This window comes from Lates calcarifer, linkage group LG23 (genome assembly GCF_001640805.2).
Source record: "Lates calcarifer isolate ASB-BC8 linkage group LG23, TLL_Latcal_v3, whole genome shotgun sequence".
Taxonomy (NCBI): domain Eukaryota; kingdom Metazoa; phylum Chordata; class Actinopteri; family Centropomidae; genus Lates; species Lates calcarifer.
Window position 1 is genome coordinate 2411921 of NC_066855.1, and position 19079 is coordinate 2430999.

At 39.5% G+C, this 19079-nt stretch overlaps 1 protein-coding gene across 1 annotated transcript in view; it reads right to left on the reverse strand.

Moving 5' to 3' along the window:
* Window positions 1-19079, reverse strand: part of LOC108889175 (ras-related protein Rab-26) — a 71454-nt gene extending 52375 nt beyond the window's left edge. The window contains 2 exon segments of the mRNA XM_018685542.2: window positions 16545-16655; window positions 18581-19079. Coding sequence (XP_018541058.1) covers window positions 16545-16655; window positions 18581-18769 — 300 coding nt within the window. The 5' untranslated portion in view covers window positions 18770-19079.

Below are 19079 nucleotides of genomic sequence, written 5' to 3' on the forward strand. Positions count from 1 at the left end.
TCTTTCTCTCCCACTCCCTCTTCTTCTCTTCCACCTTTCATTTCTTTCCTGTATGTCCCTTTTTATTTATCTTATTATGAAAGCACCCCACGCCCATCTTGCCTTTCAGGACTTCATCTTCCCTGCTCAGCCTCTGTCCTTTCTCCCTCTCCCACCTGCCTCAGACTCTTGTTCCCTCGTGCTGAGCTCTGGCCTGACCTCAGTGATTTCTGTGCAGCTCCATCTGTCGATCAAGTCTTACAATCTTTAACCTTGTGTTCCTTTTCAGACATCAAACTCCTCCCACATTACAATCCATTTCTTACTGCTCCTACACTGGCTATTCCCCCTAAAGACTAGTATAGCTGTGTCTGATAGGAGATATGTCTCTCTGTCTGTCTGAGCTCTTCCCCTCTTTGTCTTGCCACAAATCTCAGTGAAGATTTAGAGTTGGGGGCAGCCAACCACAGTGAGTCCACTTTAAAGCTAGGTTTGTTCCACTTGTCTTCTCTATTCTCTTCTCTTTCCATCACAGGAGGAAGCTTTATCACTCCCCTAACCTGTATGTTTACACAAGCTCCCAGTGGAAATCATTTACTGTTGCAGTGAAAGAAACTGAAAGGAGATTGACATCATGATATTCCATCCATGCCAATTTTATTAAGGCACAGTTGTGTTTGATGTGCCTCCACTGTAATGATTATGGTAATGAAAAAGTAGGCAATCTTTCTTTTTCATCTATTCACTTGCAACAGCCCTCATACATGCAGCAGGTAGTGAGCACGTAATACATGGAGCAAGCTTTGTACAGATAACTAATTACAGAACATCACTATCATTCATATGATTACATATCACTAGAATCTCATACTAGCTGGCAGTGCCTGAGTAATCCTGAAAATGCTACAATGGGATATGTGATACATGCAGGAACAAAGGCAGAGAAAACAGGTCCCCTTGTGGAGTCCCTCAAGGATCAATACTTGGTCCTTAGTCTTTCATTCTTTGCATGCTACTGTTACTGAAACACTATTTTAGCATGTTTATGCAGATTTTATGCAGAAATTAATATAACTATTTGACCAGACCTTCATTAGACTGCTTTAATCAGTTGCTGAGGTAGCCACTAAAGTCTCATTGTTGTTAATAAAAAGTGATTGAAATCTAGATTAAATCTAGATACCTTCTCTCTCATAGGTTTCAAACTTTGCAAGGAATGATTGGACTTTATTATGCTTCCAATACAAATGCAACTGTTAAGAGTAGAAATTAATTTTACCAAAATGAACACCATGCAGTCATTAAATCTGCCATAACACATTTTTGGCCACTTGGGGGCAGCACAACAACCTGTCATGACAACAATGACATATCATCACCTTATAAAGTGAATCTTGTGTCTAGTGCCTGAATACCTGGTGAATCAGTGTCTAATATTGCCTCTCCTTTTAACACTTTTTGTCTCTCACAGCTCCAGAATGAAATATGCATCTCTTAAGTTGCTAAATACTCTATGTTCATCACTTGTTGCTAACTTTGCCTGCCTTCTGTTTGGTGCTAGGTAGATTCCATAAACTCGTTTGTCAGAGCTTTTCTAAAAACAGCCGCCTCCTGTGGCTGGAAACGAGCAGCAAGGCAGAGCTGAGGGCAAGTGTCAGGTGAAAGGGTTTTTTTCCCCCCAGCTTTAAATGTACAGTGTACCTGTCCAAACATATAGCTGAATGAGGCAGCTGTTCACAGATATGCTGAACTCACCCTCAAGGAATTTATCTAGGATATTTTTTTACTGCAAGGTACCACAAAGTGCTTACTGGCTCTGTCTGGGCGTTAGAATAGACTCAACAGAACCCCTCATTTTAAGTGTGCACCATGTAATTCCCCAATAAACCATTCAATCCTTGCCCAGACAAGATAGTATTATCCAAACAATAGGCTGGAAATCCTATTAGGGCATGTGGCGTTCACCCAATAAGTCCTACTGGGCTTTAAAACTTCTGCTTAAGCCCAAGTGTTATCTCTCTGTATTTAAAAGGACACAGTGGGCAAGCTCTTTTAGTTGAAGTATGCTAGGAGCACTGTGTGATACTGCAGCATTTTGTTGAGGCTTTGATATTGTCAAGTAAAGAAAGTAGGGGCTGACAGCTTGATGAATAGTCACTCTGCATCTCTGCGTTTTGACAAAGATGAGGGAGTTTTCTAAAGGTTGCTGTTCTCTAGATGCAGTCCTCCTAGGCTTGTATGTGTGGGAGGGAAAGTGTTTGCGTCTGATAATCAAAAGCCGGAGAGTAAATTAGTTTCACATCTTGGTAGTTGTCGCCTTACTTCATCCTCTCCGCCTTTATTTTCTTGGAAACTATAGTTTGATTATTGTGATTACTGGGTAGTGCTGACATTTGTCATCGCACTTTCAGAGGACTGAACAAGAAAGAAAAAAGAGTGTGTGTGTGTGTGGTGTGGTGTGTGTGTCTGCATACAGCAGAAAATTAGTGGACAGAAGTGAAGATATGAAGGGACAGAAGATAAAAACAGTCTTGGGCATCAGAAAATCTTTATTCTGTACGTGCAGTCATGCAATTCATTGCTCTGATGCTTACTTGTGTGTGTACATGGCATGTGTGTGTCAGTGTGTGTACAGCACTGCCCTCCCACCACCAATCCAACCCCTCTGCTCTGCTGCTCATCCGTCCCTCTCCAGGATCAGTAGCGAGAGGCAGTGTTACGCTGAGATAAAGAAGTAGCCAGAATAGAATTACACAGTCAACACACACAAGTTTGTCTTATGCAACTACTTCTGCTTGAGCATTAATTCAGTGAAGTATTATGCATTTCAAAAGATACAGGTCCACCTGCAGTTCATCTGAAATGGGCTTTTTAAATAGCATTTAACTGTCTTTGTAAAGGAGTTCATCAAGGAACCTCCTGAGGACCTTGGGGAATAGTTTGAACTCAAACAAACGCTTGGAGTTTCTGTTTTGCCCTTGGACGCTAATCCTGAATGGCCTTACAGTCTGGGTATACTGACGGTTTTATAAAACTTGTGTTAAAGTATCTGAAATAGCTAGAGGATGACTGAAAGATTTAGACTTAGACTTAGACTTTAGATTTTGTGGGTTTGTTCAATTCAATTCATCAACTAAGTATTTGACACGTATAATAAATATCAAATTATTGCCATAGATTTTTTTTTTTTTGCTGAAATACTACTACTACTGCATTTGGTGGCTCAAAATGAACTGAAACAAAATTCAAATACTGGCATTTCATCTCGTTGAATTTACAAAGTACATTTCCATGGCGACAAGTTGGCTAAGAAATACTCAAGTTCTGGTCGTGGTTCAACTGTTTAGTATTCAAGTGAGTTGTTTCTTCAGTACTGCTCTGTAGAATGCAGATTAAATACAGAAAGGCTCTTTTTTTTTTTTTACAGTGGTTAACTCTGTAGTTTGTTCTTAAATGAAACCACAATGACACCAGTGTCATGACTTTTGGGACAGTTGATCTTCAAGTAAAAAACAAACAAACTGAAGGGTACATAGGATACTGCTACAGGCACAGAACACAGGAACAGTGATTTGCAGAGCGCTGAGTGTTCTGTGTCGTATTAGCCTTGAAATAGCTACAACACAGAGCAAACTATTTTCAGCAGTATGTTGATGTGCTTGTCAGACCTTTCAGCTCCAGACCTCATTGTTCAGATCAAGCACCTCTATTTATTTTTCCTGTGTCCTTGAGTTCCACTTGTCCACCATGGGAGAACTACACAACCATATTATCAATAAATAAATAAATAAATAAAAGGTTCAAATGTTGTCACTTTGTTTCTCTCTGACAAAACCATAGTTGATTTCCACACTGTGGGAGTCTGGTCTGATCATAACACGAGGATACTGCTGTAGAAAACTAAACCCAGTATTACAGACTGCAGAATGTATTATTACGTGAGAGAGGAAGAGGCAATAATGTTGAAATGTTTCATCGTCTTGTCATCCTTCCACCATCGTGTTCTCCTCTTTGTAATCAGTGTCAACTACTCTGCAGACAGTCTGTCTTATTTCCTGTTACCTTATCCATTTATTTTCGGATCATAGCCTACAAGGATGTCATATCCTGACATGGAGGTCTTAAAGACAATAATAAATGAATATAACCTGGTGAGCAACAGTTTAAAATTCAATCAAAACCTGAACCTGGAGCAAAGTTACAAACAAAAAGTCAATTTTCAACAGAATGCTGTAACAGTGATTCAACCTGCTGTTTACTTTATGAGACAGAAGCTGTAGTGATACACCTGGTGTGTGGTAGATGTTTCTGTTCATAAATCTCAATGACTTTACCAAAAGAAAAGGTACACAGATTCATGGACGCAAACACATAAAAACATGTCTAAGACTACAAAAAAGAAAACAAATACTATGATGAAAGGACTGAAGATTTTCATCTGTACACAAAAGCTAAATTATAAAGGGAAAAACAAATGAAGGGAAATAATTATCATTTTAATAGAGCAGCATCTTGTATTTCAATTATATGTTGTCTTTACCAGTCACATTAGCTAAAGTTGTTGTTGTACAGTACTTTAATAACAGAGCTGGGACAAAACATGAAAACATGTAGCCTGCGCACTAACATTAATACAAAGTTTAGCTAATGTTGTAGCTGTGAATGTGGAGGTAACACTAATATGACTTTTGGTTCTTGTCTTTTTGTTTATAGGAGTGAGTGCAGGGTAAATTAACAAATCTTTGTTGACTGAAACAATAATTAACTGACTCAATTAATACACATTTTCTTCAAAAAAGTGAACACTGAATAGTGCACCCCACAACCATGCATTTGTGTGCTTGTGTGTGTGGAACTGTGCTCCTAAACTCGCAGAAGGAAATTAAAAGCTCAGTCTGTGCCAACTTCAGAATCACATTAAAAAAAAGAAACACAACCCCGCTGCCATCTTCAGCAGAGCTTGTCCACAGCCATGATTTGTGAATATCATTGTTATGGGATTAGAGTTGATTCATTATGGTTGGAACAAGCAGGCAGAGAGGGGGAGTACATTATTTCCACAGAGGATGCTTCGCAGGAACATTAATTGATCACCTCGGCACCACCCTGCCCTTCCACCACGTTCAAGATAAGGATTAAATATGAGGGGGGTTGATCTATGACATCAAAAGGGCGGGAGTGAGTAACACACATGCTTGATTCTTCTCCCTAAATAAGTGTTAATAAATACTAGTTTTATTTAGTATCTGATGGAAGGAACTCTAAATTCAAGCACACTATATTTCATCAGTTCTGCGACTGATGATACAGCATGCCTGTTATCCTTAATTTCAAAACCTGAGACATCTGCTTCTCCGAGTCCATGAATATGTATGATTGTCGTGCAGATGCTCGCTTACGGGTCTACCGGTGCGTTCTATGTAGTTCTAACGTGCACTTTCTTGAGGTTAGTCAGGGTAATGGATTCTCAGTCTCCATCTGAATTTAGAAGGTTTAGAGAAGTGTTCCCTGAATTCGTAATCATAAAGTTTCCCTGAAGGTTCCTCCCTCCATTAGTCCTCCGGAAAAAAAAAATAGCAAAGCAAATGAAATGTTCTGTGTCTTGTAATTGTTTGTGGACTGTGATGAACTCCTCACACAGTTTTTCCTGTCTATGGCCAGTAGGGGTTTTATACTGAATTCTGTCTCTCTCTTGAGGGGGATTGGGATATTTTGCTCTCCCAGTTTGTAATTAAGTCTGGCAACGTGGTTACATTTTTACATAAAAAAATCTTGCCTTGAGCAGCAATAACAGTGCAAAGTAACTAAGAACCTTGCCTAACAAGTGCTGCAAAATGCTGATTTATCTTGTGCCCCTAAATGCAGCACTGGCTATATCAACTTAATATGCCTTTTAACAAGCAGAAACTTTGTACTGTTGCTACTGATCCAGAGAGGGTGGCGCAATACAAAAGGCAAAGGTGAGTAAGCAGTTGGAGTTCCAGCAGCAGAGAAGAAGAGAAATGTGTAGAAACAAAATGTTTTTTCTTTTTTTTAGATGAAAGGGGCATTTTTAGTGATGTGATTTGTGTGGTGTTCCAGTGAGAGGTTTCTGTCAAACATAACTTGTATTCATTTTACGGAGCAAAATCTATGAGCCAGTTAAGGTGGATAACACATACTCCAACCTCCACAGCAAATATCTAATAAAAATGTGGCCTATTTCAACTCCTGTTTTAGTCATTTGATCTTCCGTGCAGCGACTGCACATTTCATTTATCTACTGTAACACTGCTGCAAACACTTCCTGCCAGTGTTACTGTTGCTGCTCATATAGCTCTGCACTGAGCTTGCATTCAGAGGACTGATGCTCTGGATTGTCACTTTTGTCATGGGAGCTTCTTACTTGGAAGGCCAGATTCTGATTGTTTTTCTACTGTTAGTGGTTCTTTGTGTTAACTTGCTAGCTTATGCAGTTAGCTTGATGTGTCTACAACTATTGTAATATGACCATTTTAAAAATTCTAATTTCTGAGTGATGCCGTGCCTTGCATAAAAAGCCATCTAGTTATACACTATCTGTGAAATTATCTTCAATCCCATTTAAAAGATAATTGAACTTCCTCCCTATGGACAGACATTAAGCATTTCGTTGGTGATTTGCTCTTCATGTTCCTAAAAGCCTTGGTAACCACTTTGCCAAATATTCTGGGATAGACTAAAGCCTGTGTATATAATTTTTTGAAACCAAATTAAGTGTACTGTAGTGTGAAGCTGCGCACTGGTGAGACAAAGCAACAAATTCAGATGAGATCAATCCAGATGGAGAGAACAGAAGTGAATACAGCTGTGTTGTGATTTCTCATAACTGTGACAAATTACAGATAGAGCCTAATTCACACAGTTTGAAATGAAGAGTTTGTTAACCTTCTTCTGTCCATCCATCTTGCACTAATTTACTCACAACACACACAGACAAACAAAACTAACTCCTCACACAGTAACATCATCTGGCATCTATGAGCACAGCAAGAGCCAGATAATACTGTGCACACACACCTGCTGTTTTTGAATTGGAAAGCAATTCTTTTGATTAATTTTCCTACACCACCTCCTTACTATAAAACTTCTAATTATAAATCTCATCTCCACCAGTGATGACAATAACCTGAGGGTTAGCTGCAGACTTCTCAAAGTCAAAGTCTGATTTATTTATAAAAATACATGTGAACAATTTGATCAAAGACGGTACAAAGACAGTACAAATATAAACTCACAGGGGCATGAAAGACTGCCAGTCGCCAGTTTGGAACCCTGGACTGGCAGAGAACAGATGAATTGGGGTGGGGGGTGAATGAGGAGTGTCCTTTGTTTCAACACATACGGTTGTGGTGCGCTTGAGCAAGGCACCATACTGCCAACTGCTCCAGCTGAGCTGCTCAGTAGAAAACTGTGGATGTGTGTAATTGAATTGGGCAGCTAACAGATGTGCATTTGTCAACTCTATGGAGAAGAAGCAGGATGGCTCTCATAACTAGACACATGTTTAGTCATCTCTTATTGTCAGTGTCAACTTCAGTATCAAGTCAGGGAACTGATGTTTTAATAGAAGGTTGGGCTGTTAGATGGATGTAGTATTGGCCTTCAACACCACTGGTGTAAGATCCCATTCTGTGTGATATGGTTTTGGTCATTGTATAATTTAACTATTAACATGGTCTTTCCCTAAGTTGATCAGCTAGTTTTACTTGGCTCAACCATTCTTTACCAAACTAATCTCAGTACTCTGCTTTAGTTTTATGGTAGTTTTGGTCAAGTTTAGTCATGTTTAGTTTTAGCTGCATTAATGAATATTTTATATGATCAATGTCAACAAACCCACAAAAAATTGCAATCATGTTAGCAGTTCCCTCTAACTGTATGGACGTTTTTAGCATGTGTGTGTTCTGGCTCAGTATCAGAGCTGTCATCAACCTCATTTCCAGCAGGAGCAACAGACAGTTAGCAAATACTTGATGCCATAGTGGAGCATTTATCAGCTGCAAAGCCAAGTATTTCTCTCAGGAGTTGGAGACGAAAACATAGCTAAAATAAAAGTGAATATTGGACTGACACACATCAGATAGCTGTAAATGAATGCTAATGTTTCTTGCTCCATGTTGTATTCATGTGTAAACAGGCAACATCTCTTAATGTTGCTTCAACGTTTAGCTTTACATATTCACATTCTCTTGTCCATCATGCTTGGTATGGCTTTTTTAAACTGACAGCAGATTAATTTTTTCCCCAGCAAATCTAAAAATGTTAGTGAAAGCTACTGCACCTCTGGTCTGGTCTCTGGTCTAATTAGAATGTGACATGCTGCAGCCATTGTAGTTAATTTGGGGTTAACTGTTCCCAACTCTTCTCATTGTTCCTATCATACTGGGGCTGTAAACAGTACTTTCTATGAGTCCAAACTCCCCAATGCCTCCCATGTCTCTCTTTGTCAAAACAATCAGATTACAGAATGCTGACTCTATGACAAATAGCCTTAAAAACTCACCACAGTGTAATTTGCGTATAACTGTGGAATGCAATCGCCTTGTCAGGTTATTAAAACCCCATTTTAAGCAACAATACTGAGGATGCATCCTTTGTATCCTAGAAGACAGCCACAGTTACCGACACTTTCATCATGTTGTGTGCAGGCAATAATTAGCCTCTCACAGAAACATCAGTCTCCATGTGAAATCTTATGTGGTACACAGATCAACTCTTTAACCCTGACTTGCTCCACTGGAGCTGTTCAGCATCCTTCAGTAGACTGTGATTGAGCTGGAATGCTTCCAAATCCGAGCGCACTGGGCTGTGAGAGTGATACAAAGCGTTTCTTAGGCCAACCTGCCCAGAATGAATACGGTCTAAAATCCCATCAAAAACCCACCCATTTGTCACCACATGCAGATTTCAGTCATGGCTTGCTCTGTGGCTGCGGCGACGACAACTAAAACATTCCCCGTCCCAAGCTGATGACCTCACTCAACCCTGAAGCTCGAAAACGCAAGAAGCCATCTGCCAGCCGGACGAGCAGAATCTGGTAGAAGCAGTTTCCACACATTCATTGCTTTGCTTCGTTGTCACGGTTACTGGTCCATAACAACAGTATCCTGGGAACCCAACAGGCACTTGAGGAGTCACGTGACGCAAAGGGAAAAAGGTAAAACCAAGCAGACCAACGCACCTTACTCTGTGGGTTCCTTTGTGAACTGGGCTCAAAAAGAGAAGCAAAGTGAATGTAAATGAAAACTTAGAGCGCAGAGGATTAGGGATGAAGGGAAGAGGAAGAGGAATGATAGGTTATGTAAGAGTACAGAGACTGTGGCTTTGACTTTGCACTGTTCCTGGTGTTGTTGTCGTCCCGTGGCGGCTTATTAGCATGAGTGTGTTTCATCATTTTGCTTATTCATGAATACTGAAGTGCATCTGCATATGGCTTATTTTCAGCCAACACTGCAGGAGAAGAGCAGATCCTGTGGTTTAGACTGATGGGAAGCTTCTGACAGGGACGATCCACTCTGCGCTTTGTTTGTTTGGTGGTTGTTAAGTTCGGCTTGACTGTCATTTGATCTTATTTTCTCCTTCATCACGGTTGGTGCGTGGTTTGAGGTTTTTATTTTTTGTGCAAACAAGCAAAATTCAACTGAACAAAAACAAAACACTGAACAATTAACCAACTTTCTCTTACACCACTCAGCACTTATATTCTCAGTAGGTTCACATTATTAGCCTGCATACGCTCTGTTTGGCTTTTCAATTTTTAAAAATTCTTTAGTCATTTCAAATCCAAATTGAACTTCCAATCAAGATTCTGTAAACAGCTTTGTTATTCAGTTTCTGTCCACCAAGACAGGCATGTGTTCATTAAACTACCGTTTTGAGTGACAGATGAAATCATCACATTTATAAATGTATCTACTTTTACAGCTGTATAAATGGTAAAAGAAAAACCATGCATATGCCATTTCTCACACATAAAAGAATGTACAATACTGCAATAAAAGCCTACAGGTGTTTGTGATGAATTAGTGGACTATCTGCACTATAAAAAGCCACAGCTGTGTTTAATGAAAACTGCTCTAGTGCTCAGAGAACCTCAACAATACGACACAATCAGTAGAACTGCACTTCTTCTTCTCATTCTTCTCACTGACAAGTCTAATTAGCAGTGGAATGGGCACAAGCATCGATGTGTAAACAGATGTTCTACATCTGTCTATGGCAAAAGTCGGAGTGGAAATGAGGCTTGTACACCAGCCCAGTCTCTCAGTGATTAAAACTGGCCAACAAATACATTTCGAGGATAACTAGTTTTGTTTTTTTTTACCTCATTTTCCCATGTTTTTAGGTGTACATGATTGATAGGGGCAAAAAAAATCTTTGTAATCAGTGCAGTATTGAGCAAGAATACTATACTTGGCAACCACAAATAACTAGGAAGCAAGGCACTGAATCCCAAATTCCTCACAGTGATTAGGCCAGCTCCACAAGACCTCTACATTAATGCAGTCCATTTACTCAATGTGTATTTCACACATAAACACAGAGAAAAACAGCTGATATAGCGAATAATGTCTGACACTACAGTATTATATTTAATTAATGTATGTGTAGTGTCGAATCCACAGTCATCTCACAGCACTGATGAGAGTCTACACTGCGTTACACGTATTGTGGCCTGAAAATTGCCTTTGGTGGACCTGTACATCGTTACCTTGACAACCAGTGTTGTCCAGTGTGGTCAGTGGTATATTTCAAAGCAGACAGTCAAGCATAAAGATATGTTTTGTTTTGTTTTGTTTTTCATCCTGAGATTGGCCCACAGCCTGAACATCGCTGCGGTCGTTACTCGGGGGAATTAAGATTCACAGCAACAAAAAAAGGCGTCCCTGGATCGATGGACGACGTCTGGGAGCCTGAGGAGGGACTGAGGGACTGCAATCACCATCAGTCTTCTGCTGACTGATTACGGTCTGTTGATCAGGATACTAAGACAGCATGTTCTAATAGGCTTATACAAGTGCCTGCACACTTGTTTGTAGTCTTGCGTAAAATGCAGAGAAATGCAGATGCACACACACATGCAGGTGCAGGTGGCTAAAGATACAAGGGGCAAAAAGAAAAATGTGATCTTAGAAGAGTGTGTATACTTAAGATATGATTTGTAAAAATGAAATGAACTGATTTAATTATAGAGACCATGGCCAGGAGTAGTAGCTTCTATCTCACACCGGCAGTATGGATACAGCCTGTTTCATAAAGTAAGTATAAATCTGTCAAGCTTGATGTTCATTGCAACATTTTATTTCTCAATACATTAAACAGGCTGTTGACAACAATACACAACTGAATTCACTGCCTGTAAAGCCTCATCAGTCTCTTGATAAACTACCACACTAAACTCAGCACTGTAGACCTGAAATTAAGCATGGCCTTTTCTGTGCCTTAACATTTTATCCTCCTTGTCCACCAGTTTGTGGAACCTTCACCACAAACAGCAACAACAACAACTTCCAGGTATGTGCAGTAAAACAATGAAGGAGGGTTTTCTCCAAAGTAAAATGCAGAGTACAGGCTTGACTTCCTTGCCACATATTTTTCTCTGGCTGCGCTTTACTGAGTCTGATGTACAACTTAATGACCAAATGCAAATTGTGAGTTCATCCAGTCATATAAGCTGCTTTCCAAAGTTGAGAGTTTTGTCTTAATCTTTAATGGATACAGGTGGAGATGTTTAAATATATTTTCTCCCATATCCAACCCAGTGGCTTACAAAATTAAAATGACAGAAAAAGTATTCAGTCCAACTTTTAAGTCATGAATATTACACAGTGTAAAAATGTTTAGTTTGTATAAATTTACTGATGTTCATCAACATGTTGTACCTTTAACTCAGATGTTGAGTTATGATTTACACTGCATATACAGTACAGAGCCTTCTGAGCCTTTCTATTGAGGGCAGTGAAAAACAATAAAAAACTTCAGTAAAGAACTGATCTGAAGATCAGGCTAGTTCAATTTTTAAAATCTTCTCAGTGAAGATGTTGCTAAACTTGGCTCACGCCAGCTGTTTCCTACAGCTGTTCCCCCTCAGAGTTCGGTGCTAGTGGTTGTATGCACAAAACAACAATAACATATACAAACCATGTCACATTGCAATTAACTCAAAAGGGCAGTGAGGGTGGTCAACATTATTTTCCTGTCATGCTCTAGCAGGCTGTTGCTCCTCCCAGGCTGCACACACAAACACACACACACATACACACAAACCCATATGCGTCAGTGTGTGCGGTGCAGCAGTTTGTTTAATGATTAACCGGTCCGATGCTGTGCTGCATCATTTCAAGCAGAGTGAATAGGTGGCCAAAGGGAGAGCAAAGCCATACTATGGAAATGAGAAGTAGCACACATAAATAAAGATGCACACACACACACACACACACATCATGAACAGTAGGGAGAAGAGGCAGAAATGCAGCCTGCTAGTCCTCACACAAAAACAGATAAATCTCATCAGCAAATCTAATAATTCTCTCCAGGAAAAGACGGAAAAGTGGAGAGGCAAGAGGAGAGCAGGGTTTGATGTTTGATTTCTGACTCACCATTTCATTCTGTCAAGAAAAAATATAAATAGATGGGGGAAAAAGCAAGAAGTAGTTAGGTTGTGCCCTCTTCCAAAAACTTTTTTTTTCCTACCGGGTGCTGACTCCTTTTCCTCATTATCTTGAATGTAAAAGGTCACATTGCTGCACATTCCTGACAGTGCTGAAAAGTGCAGGCTTTTAATGCTCAGAGCTTCACTCACAGCTGCAATATATTAACTTTTAGCTAAAGAGCAGCACTTAATAGCATAACTTATTGACAACATTCCTCTCCTTTTGTTTTTTTTTTATGCCTGATGCACACAAAGGCTGCAGCACAACTGAGTTTAGCCCCATATTCACACTGTGAGAAACACCCATCAGCTCAGAGCTGAACAACTGGGTGATTTGGCGGACGTGTGAACAGATAACAAGCTTGTTTTGTTTCTGATATGTGTCAGAATGTGGTAGTTTTAGCTCCTCACACTGCCCACAAACAGTCCGAAAACTGCAAATAAAAACCATCAACCAAATAACGGAACAACATGAGAGTAAACGGATTTGGAAAACTATAACTCTAGCAAAAGATACACATACATCCTGATAACTGTCCTCTGCAACTCAGAATCTTATGTTGATTTTTTTAACATAAATCTGGATCAATAAACAATTTAATTCTGAGGAAAACACTTGCCACTCATTTCAATTAAGCATGAGGTGAAATCAAGATGACCTCTGCTGCACTGTGTCGGCTACAAGCTGCCAAAAATTAATTACATCATTTTAAATATCAGTGAACAGTGTCAATTAAAAGAAATTCACTGAGCTTTTCAGGGATTTGCCCTTTGGTCATACACCCATGAAGTTATGAGAACACTGCTCATCCACGTGTCCTTGAAGATAACAAGCTCTGGTTCCCATTGCTGACATTTTAACATGAACTGATAGCATTATCCAAAGCAGGAGAGTTAAACATAGAGAAGTGGCTTCTGCTTTTTAAAAATAGCATCATCTCATGTCCCATTCACTACACGAGCCTTTAGCAGTGGAGTAGCCCCAATTTTCCGTTCTCAATACGGAAAATGCTGTTCTTCAAAATTATTAGTACAAAACAAAAAGTGCATATGTGAAGTATATATGAAGTATCATTTTCGTGTCTATGTACATAATGGTATTAACATTTTGAATAAGTATGCTTTCAAAAGACTGTAAGAGTATATTTCTGTCTCTCTCCATTGCCCTAGTCACAGTGCTAATAATAAAACTCAAACCACACAGATATGTTACAAAGAGCTCCAGACATCAAAAATATATGGAGATTAAAGAGAAGTGAGGTTGAACAAGCACATTAAAAGCCAGTGGAAGCTGATGTCTGACTATGTGTGTATTTTTGTATTCTTGTGAGAACCAAATTCAAGTTTGAGGACATTTAAGCTAGCCCTTACTTTTTCAAAATGGAGGTAAAACTGGAAAATGTAATGGTTAAGACTTGTTTTTAGGTTCCTATTTTGGGAAATATGTTTATTCGCTTTCTTGCCCAAAGTTAGATGAGAAATCCAGTAGCACTCTCATAATTGTATGCCAAACATGAAGCTACTGCCAGTGAGTGTTACCTTAGCCTAGCATAAAGACTGGGAACAGTTAGCCTAGCTCTATTGAAAGGTTAAAAAAATATGTTTACAAGCACCATCTAAAACTCACTGAGTCCCATATTATATCATGATTGTTTAAAAAACCAAAGTGTAAAAACAACAATTTGTATTTTTATGGTAATTTACATGTTGAACTTTTGCCATAACTGAGGTTACCAGGCAACCAGCAAAGATGTTATCATTTTATACTTTGTTTTTTTGTACAGATTCACATTTTGTGTGCAGACATGAGAGTAATATGAATCTTCTTATCTAACTCACAACAAGAAAGCATATAATTTGTCAGACTATTGCTTTAGGTTTAGAATTAGATTTAGGTTAAATGCTGTTTTGGTGTTCAGCATGTTACAGTTATGGTTTGGATTAAGGGCTAGGTAATGTACTGCATCAGTAAGAGGCCTTACAAGTGTGTATGTGAGTGCTGAGTGTACATTTGGCTGGTCTACAAAAGTGAGTAATAATTACAGAGGAATTAGAGGAAGAGACAAATAAAACAGAGGGACATATTTTGAATGGTGTTAAATAACCAAGAAATCCTTCATCATAATGATCTACAGTCACCCTTCAGATGGTTCCATGGTATAGAAGTAATGAAGGCAGAAACAGGAAGAGAAACAGGAAAAGCTTCCAATAGCATCCAATAAATTTAATGAAGCAACATTTCCATGTCACAGACAATCTCACTAGGCTTTGTCAGGCAAACAATGAAGCTTTCTGATCCAGGAGCTGTTAAGTGTTTGGATGTGCACGTTCTCTATTCCATTTTTTTATAATGGCGACTTTTTTGTGCTGCAAACTTTCTTCCATGAATGCGGTTAAAAGGCGATTATCTATTTTTACCTCTGCTGCTGATGTGAAAACGCTGCTCTGTTTTCTTTCATCCAAAAACAAAATCGTGTTGTGTGAGGCTGGATTCAACACCACTGTCCTATTTTCCAGCATTATTGCCCCAGGAAAGTATTTCTTTCAAAGCTGCATGCTTGTTTGGCACATCCTGCTGATTGTACTTCTACTTCTTCTGCTGGGTGATATGTTGCTTAAGTGGCTGGCTACCCAGGTAAGGAATCAGGTAAAATAACAGTCACCTGATTCCAGGGCAAAACACAAATTTATATTGCATGCTTTATTCGCAGTGTAGCCTAGTTAACTTATCACACAGTGGTGCTTCCTATTTGTACTAGTATCAATTAACACACATTCAAAAACATCCTGCTGGGCTGCATCAAGGTGTGTTTTCAGCTCAGCACTCCCTCCTGCTATTGGCTTTAATACACCACAAGCAAACCTCTTTCCACTGTTACACTATCTCTGCTGTAAGTCGCTCTGGATGACAGCATCAGGGCAGACAATATCTCCTAGGGGAAGGCTTTTCCAAACAGCTGTGTCAGAATCTGCAGTTATAGGGATCTTGCTTGGGGGAACAACAAGATAGTTTAAGACCGAAACAGGTCACTGCCTCTAGTCCGTGGCTGTGACACTTAAAGTGTGGTCGTTCTTTACTGGCAGTGTAACCCTTTTCCCCCAGGGCACAATGGGCAGAAAATGGATTAGCCATTAGCAGTAAAAAAAAAAAAAAAAAGGATTAGCCCGTCAATAAATGATTTCACTTTAAATTAGCTTTTTAATTTAGCTTAATTCAGTTTAAATGTGCTGTGTCCCATAGGGACTAGCAGGGTTTAAACACCTTGCAAGTCACATCCATATAGAAAAGAGACAGCAGGACAGAACCAAAACATCAGCTTTTAAATCCTGGTTGTAACAGCTGCACACACTTTTTAGAGAAACTACACTCCTTTAATCACAGAATAAAATCCTGACAAGTCCTGCTTGCTCCGTTTAATTTCTGGTGTTCTCTGCAAACACATAGTGTTCAAAGTTAAAGGGATTTTACATATAAAGGTGAGATTAGTCATCATAGGATGTATTACTCTTAGACTATGAAACTTTGGGAAAATAAGCCTGTGACTGGCTGCAACCACAACAGTCTGTACAGCTGGGGTCAAAGCTTAACAAATCTGAACTTTGGGCACACACCTGCTCCATCTTTGAGTCCAGTGTCCAGTTCCTGTACACATCCATGAGTGAACAGTGGACATCTGTGCAGAGCGATCACTAAGCACCATGTACACAGTAATGGGAAAACACCTTTAGGCCTGAGACTTTAAATATCTGATGGAAAACCTGTGTTATTGTAATTTGGGGCTGACAAAACATTTAGTTGGCTAGTGTAGAAATGATGAAAACATCCAAACCCCAAATTTCGTACTGAACTGTGGCATACTCTTCTTCAGAGTGTGTATGTGTTTGCACTTACCCTGAAGTCGATGCCCACAGTGGAAATGAAGCTCCCGGCTAGAAAAGCTCCATCTTTGAAGCGAACCAGCAGACAGGTCTTCCCCACACCTGAATCCCCCACCAGCATCACCTGAGACACAGACGAATGGAGAAAGTTATTGGTTAATAAAATTCAAAGCCACGTCTGTATGTGTGTGTGTGTGTGTGTGAGGGTGTTTGAGTTACAGGAGGGAAAGGGCTCAGGCGAAAACTTTTCTACAAATACACAGGAGTTTAGCCAATGCAAGACACTGACACACTCCAGTGGGAGAGAGCAGATTGTGCAGACAACAGGGACAGAGAGAAGGGAGAGGTGGGATGTTTCTTTCGAACACAAAATCCTCTGCACTTTTGTGTCATCTGATATGTTTGTGTGTCCGTTTGTTGATCCATGCACTGTATTAAAGTTTTTCTAGTTTGATATTTCTAGATTCTATTGGCAGCAATATATTCTTCTAGAAAAGTTCACTGTGTTGGATTTGGTGTAACTGGAGGTGATGTTTGAGACACTGAACTGTTACAACTGTGTGTATTATACATTTTCAGAGACGAGCAGTGATTCTGGCAGGGCTGTCACAGGAACAGTTGTTAATCAGGGTGCAAAATTAATACCAGCTGCCATCCACATAATGAGGATTTAGATTTGCATATGCTCAGTGCAGATGACCATTAGCCTTTATCATCTCAAATTCATAATTATTATGAATTATTATTATAGAATTGCTATTATTATTATTATTTTATTATAAAATGACTTTTATTTACATTGTAGAATTTGGTAAGAACAGGAAATGGCTTGTATATTGTGGGATGTGCAATATCTGCCAGATGTTTTGTCATCATGTCCACTGCTGCTAAAGAAAAAGCCTCCTAATGTACTGCTGTTAATTGATCTCATACATAATAGAAACCCCTCCCCATCATCTCCTCTGTTCTATTGCATTATTACACTATAGCTGAGGCGCACACCACTTAATGTTTCTGTTGGCCATTACGGTTCCTAAACTTCTGCACTTGAGAGGATGAGAGCGGAAACACACTGGATATACTTGACAGTATTTCATACATGTGAGAACAGTTTGGGAGTTAAACATGATGAAATTACAGACACTGGGGACAAATTGAACTATATGAACAAAACAATAATCCTTGTGATTTTTATTGACTATGCCCCCAGAGGAAAATAATGGTGGAATTATAATTTTCAGCAAGACTGCCCCAAAGAGCAGCATATCCAACACTTATCCACACAGTACATCATATTTTACAGCTACCGCAAAGACCAATATATGGGGGCCCATTTCTGCCAAGACATGGAAAAATAAATTCATGAAAAGTCATGAGTGTAAAAATAAATAATCATCATGGTAAGTCATGGTACTGGGTAAAAATGTAACTTTATTGGTCAAAAGTAAATAAAAATACAATATGTATAGCTATAAATTTTAAAGTCAAAAATCTGACCAATAAAACCACAATTTTGATTTACAATATATAGAATCAAAGATAGTAACATTTGATTTACTACATCAAAAGTATGAAATACTAGGTCAACATTATTTCACACCAAGTCAAATTTTAAACTCAAACTTACAAAATCTTTGAGTCAAATGATGAGAAAGAATGAGCTAATAAGGCCATTTTAACTTATTAACTTGTCTGAAGACAAGACATGAGAGAAGTCAAAACATCTTTGAACTTTTCTTTTCTTGGCAAATATTGGTTTCCATACACACCTGTGTGTGTCCACGTGTTGTGGACAGCAATATATCAAACCTTAGACACATATATATATATGCGTCTATATTAAAATGCTGCCACTTCGCAGTTAGAGAAAATGTCTTGCTTCAGTCATTTACATGAATTCAGTTTCAGCTATTTTTTACTCAAACAAATCTCGAATGACGCTACCTCGCACCTGTGGTACTTTACTACTTGTTTAATTGAATACATGCACGTAGAATCTTTCACTTGTTTTTAGTAGAAAAAGACATTAGGCTTGAACTCTCAGCTCACCTTGAAGGCGATGTCATAAAACTCTCCACTGTTGCTGATGGACGGTCTGCTGGGATAGACCAGTCCGGAGGACGGAGCGGCAGCGGCGGCCAGACCTTTCCCCGTCCTCCCGCTGTCTCTGCCGCTGCTCGGCGACGCCTTGGGGCTCTTGGCGCTCCCCTTGCCTTTCACTGCCTTCTTCCTGGACATGGCTCTAATAACCTGTTCACCTCCGAGCAATTACGATAGACGAGGCGAGGAGGAGAAATAGACGAGATGGGGGTTTTCTTTCAATCTTCGATACTTTCCTTGTTGAGTTGTGGTCGAGGCGCGATAAGACTAAAGAAGTTCACCTGTGCGTCAAGATCATGACCGTGCGTAAAGCGTAAATTGATAAAGGTTTTGAAAACTGACTCTGAAGCGAGACAGCTGTTCTCCCGGTGGTGCAGCTGGATGACTATAAACCTGAGGACTGGTTCACAATGTAAACAGCTCTCTCTCCTCCCTCTCTCGTATTGTG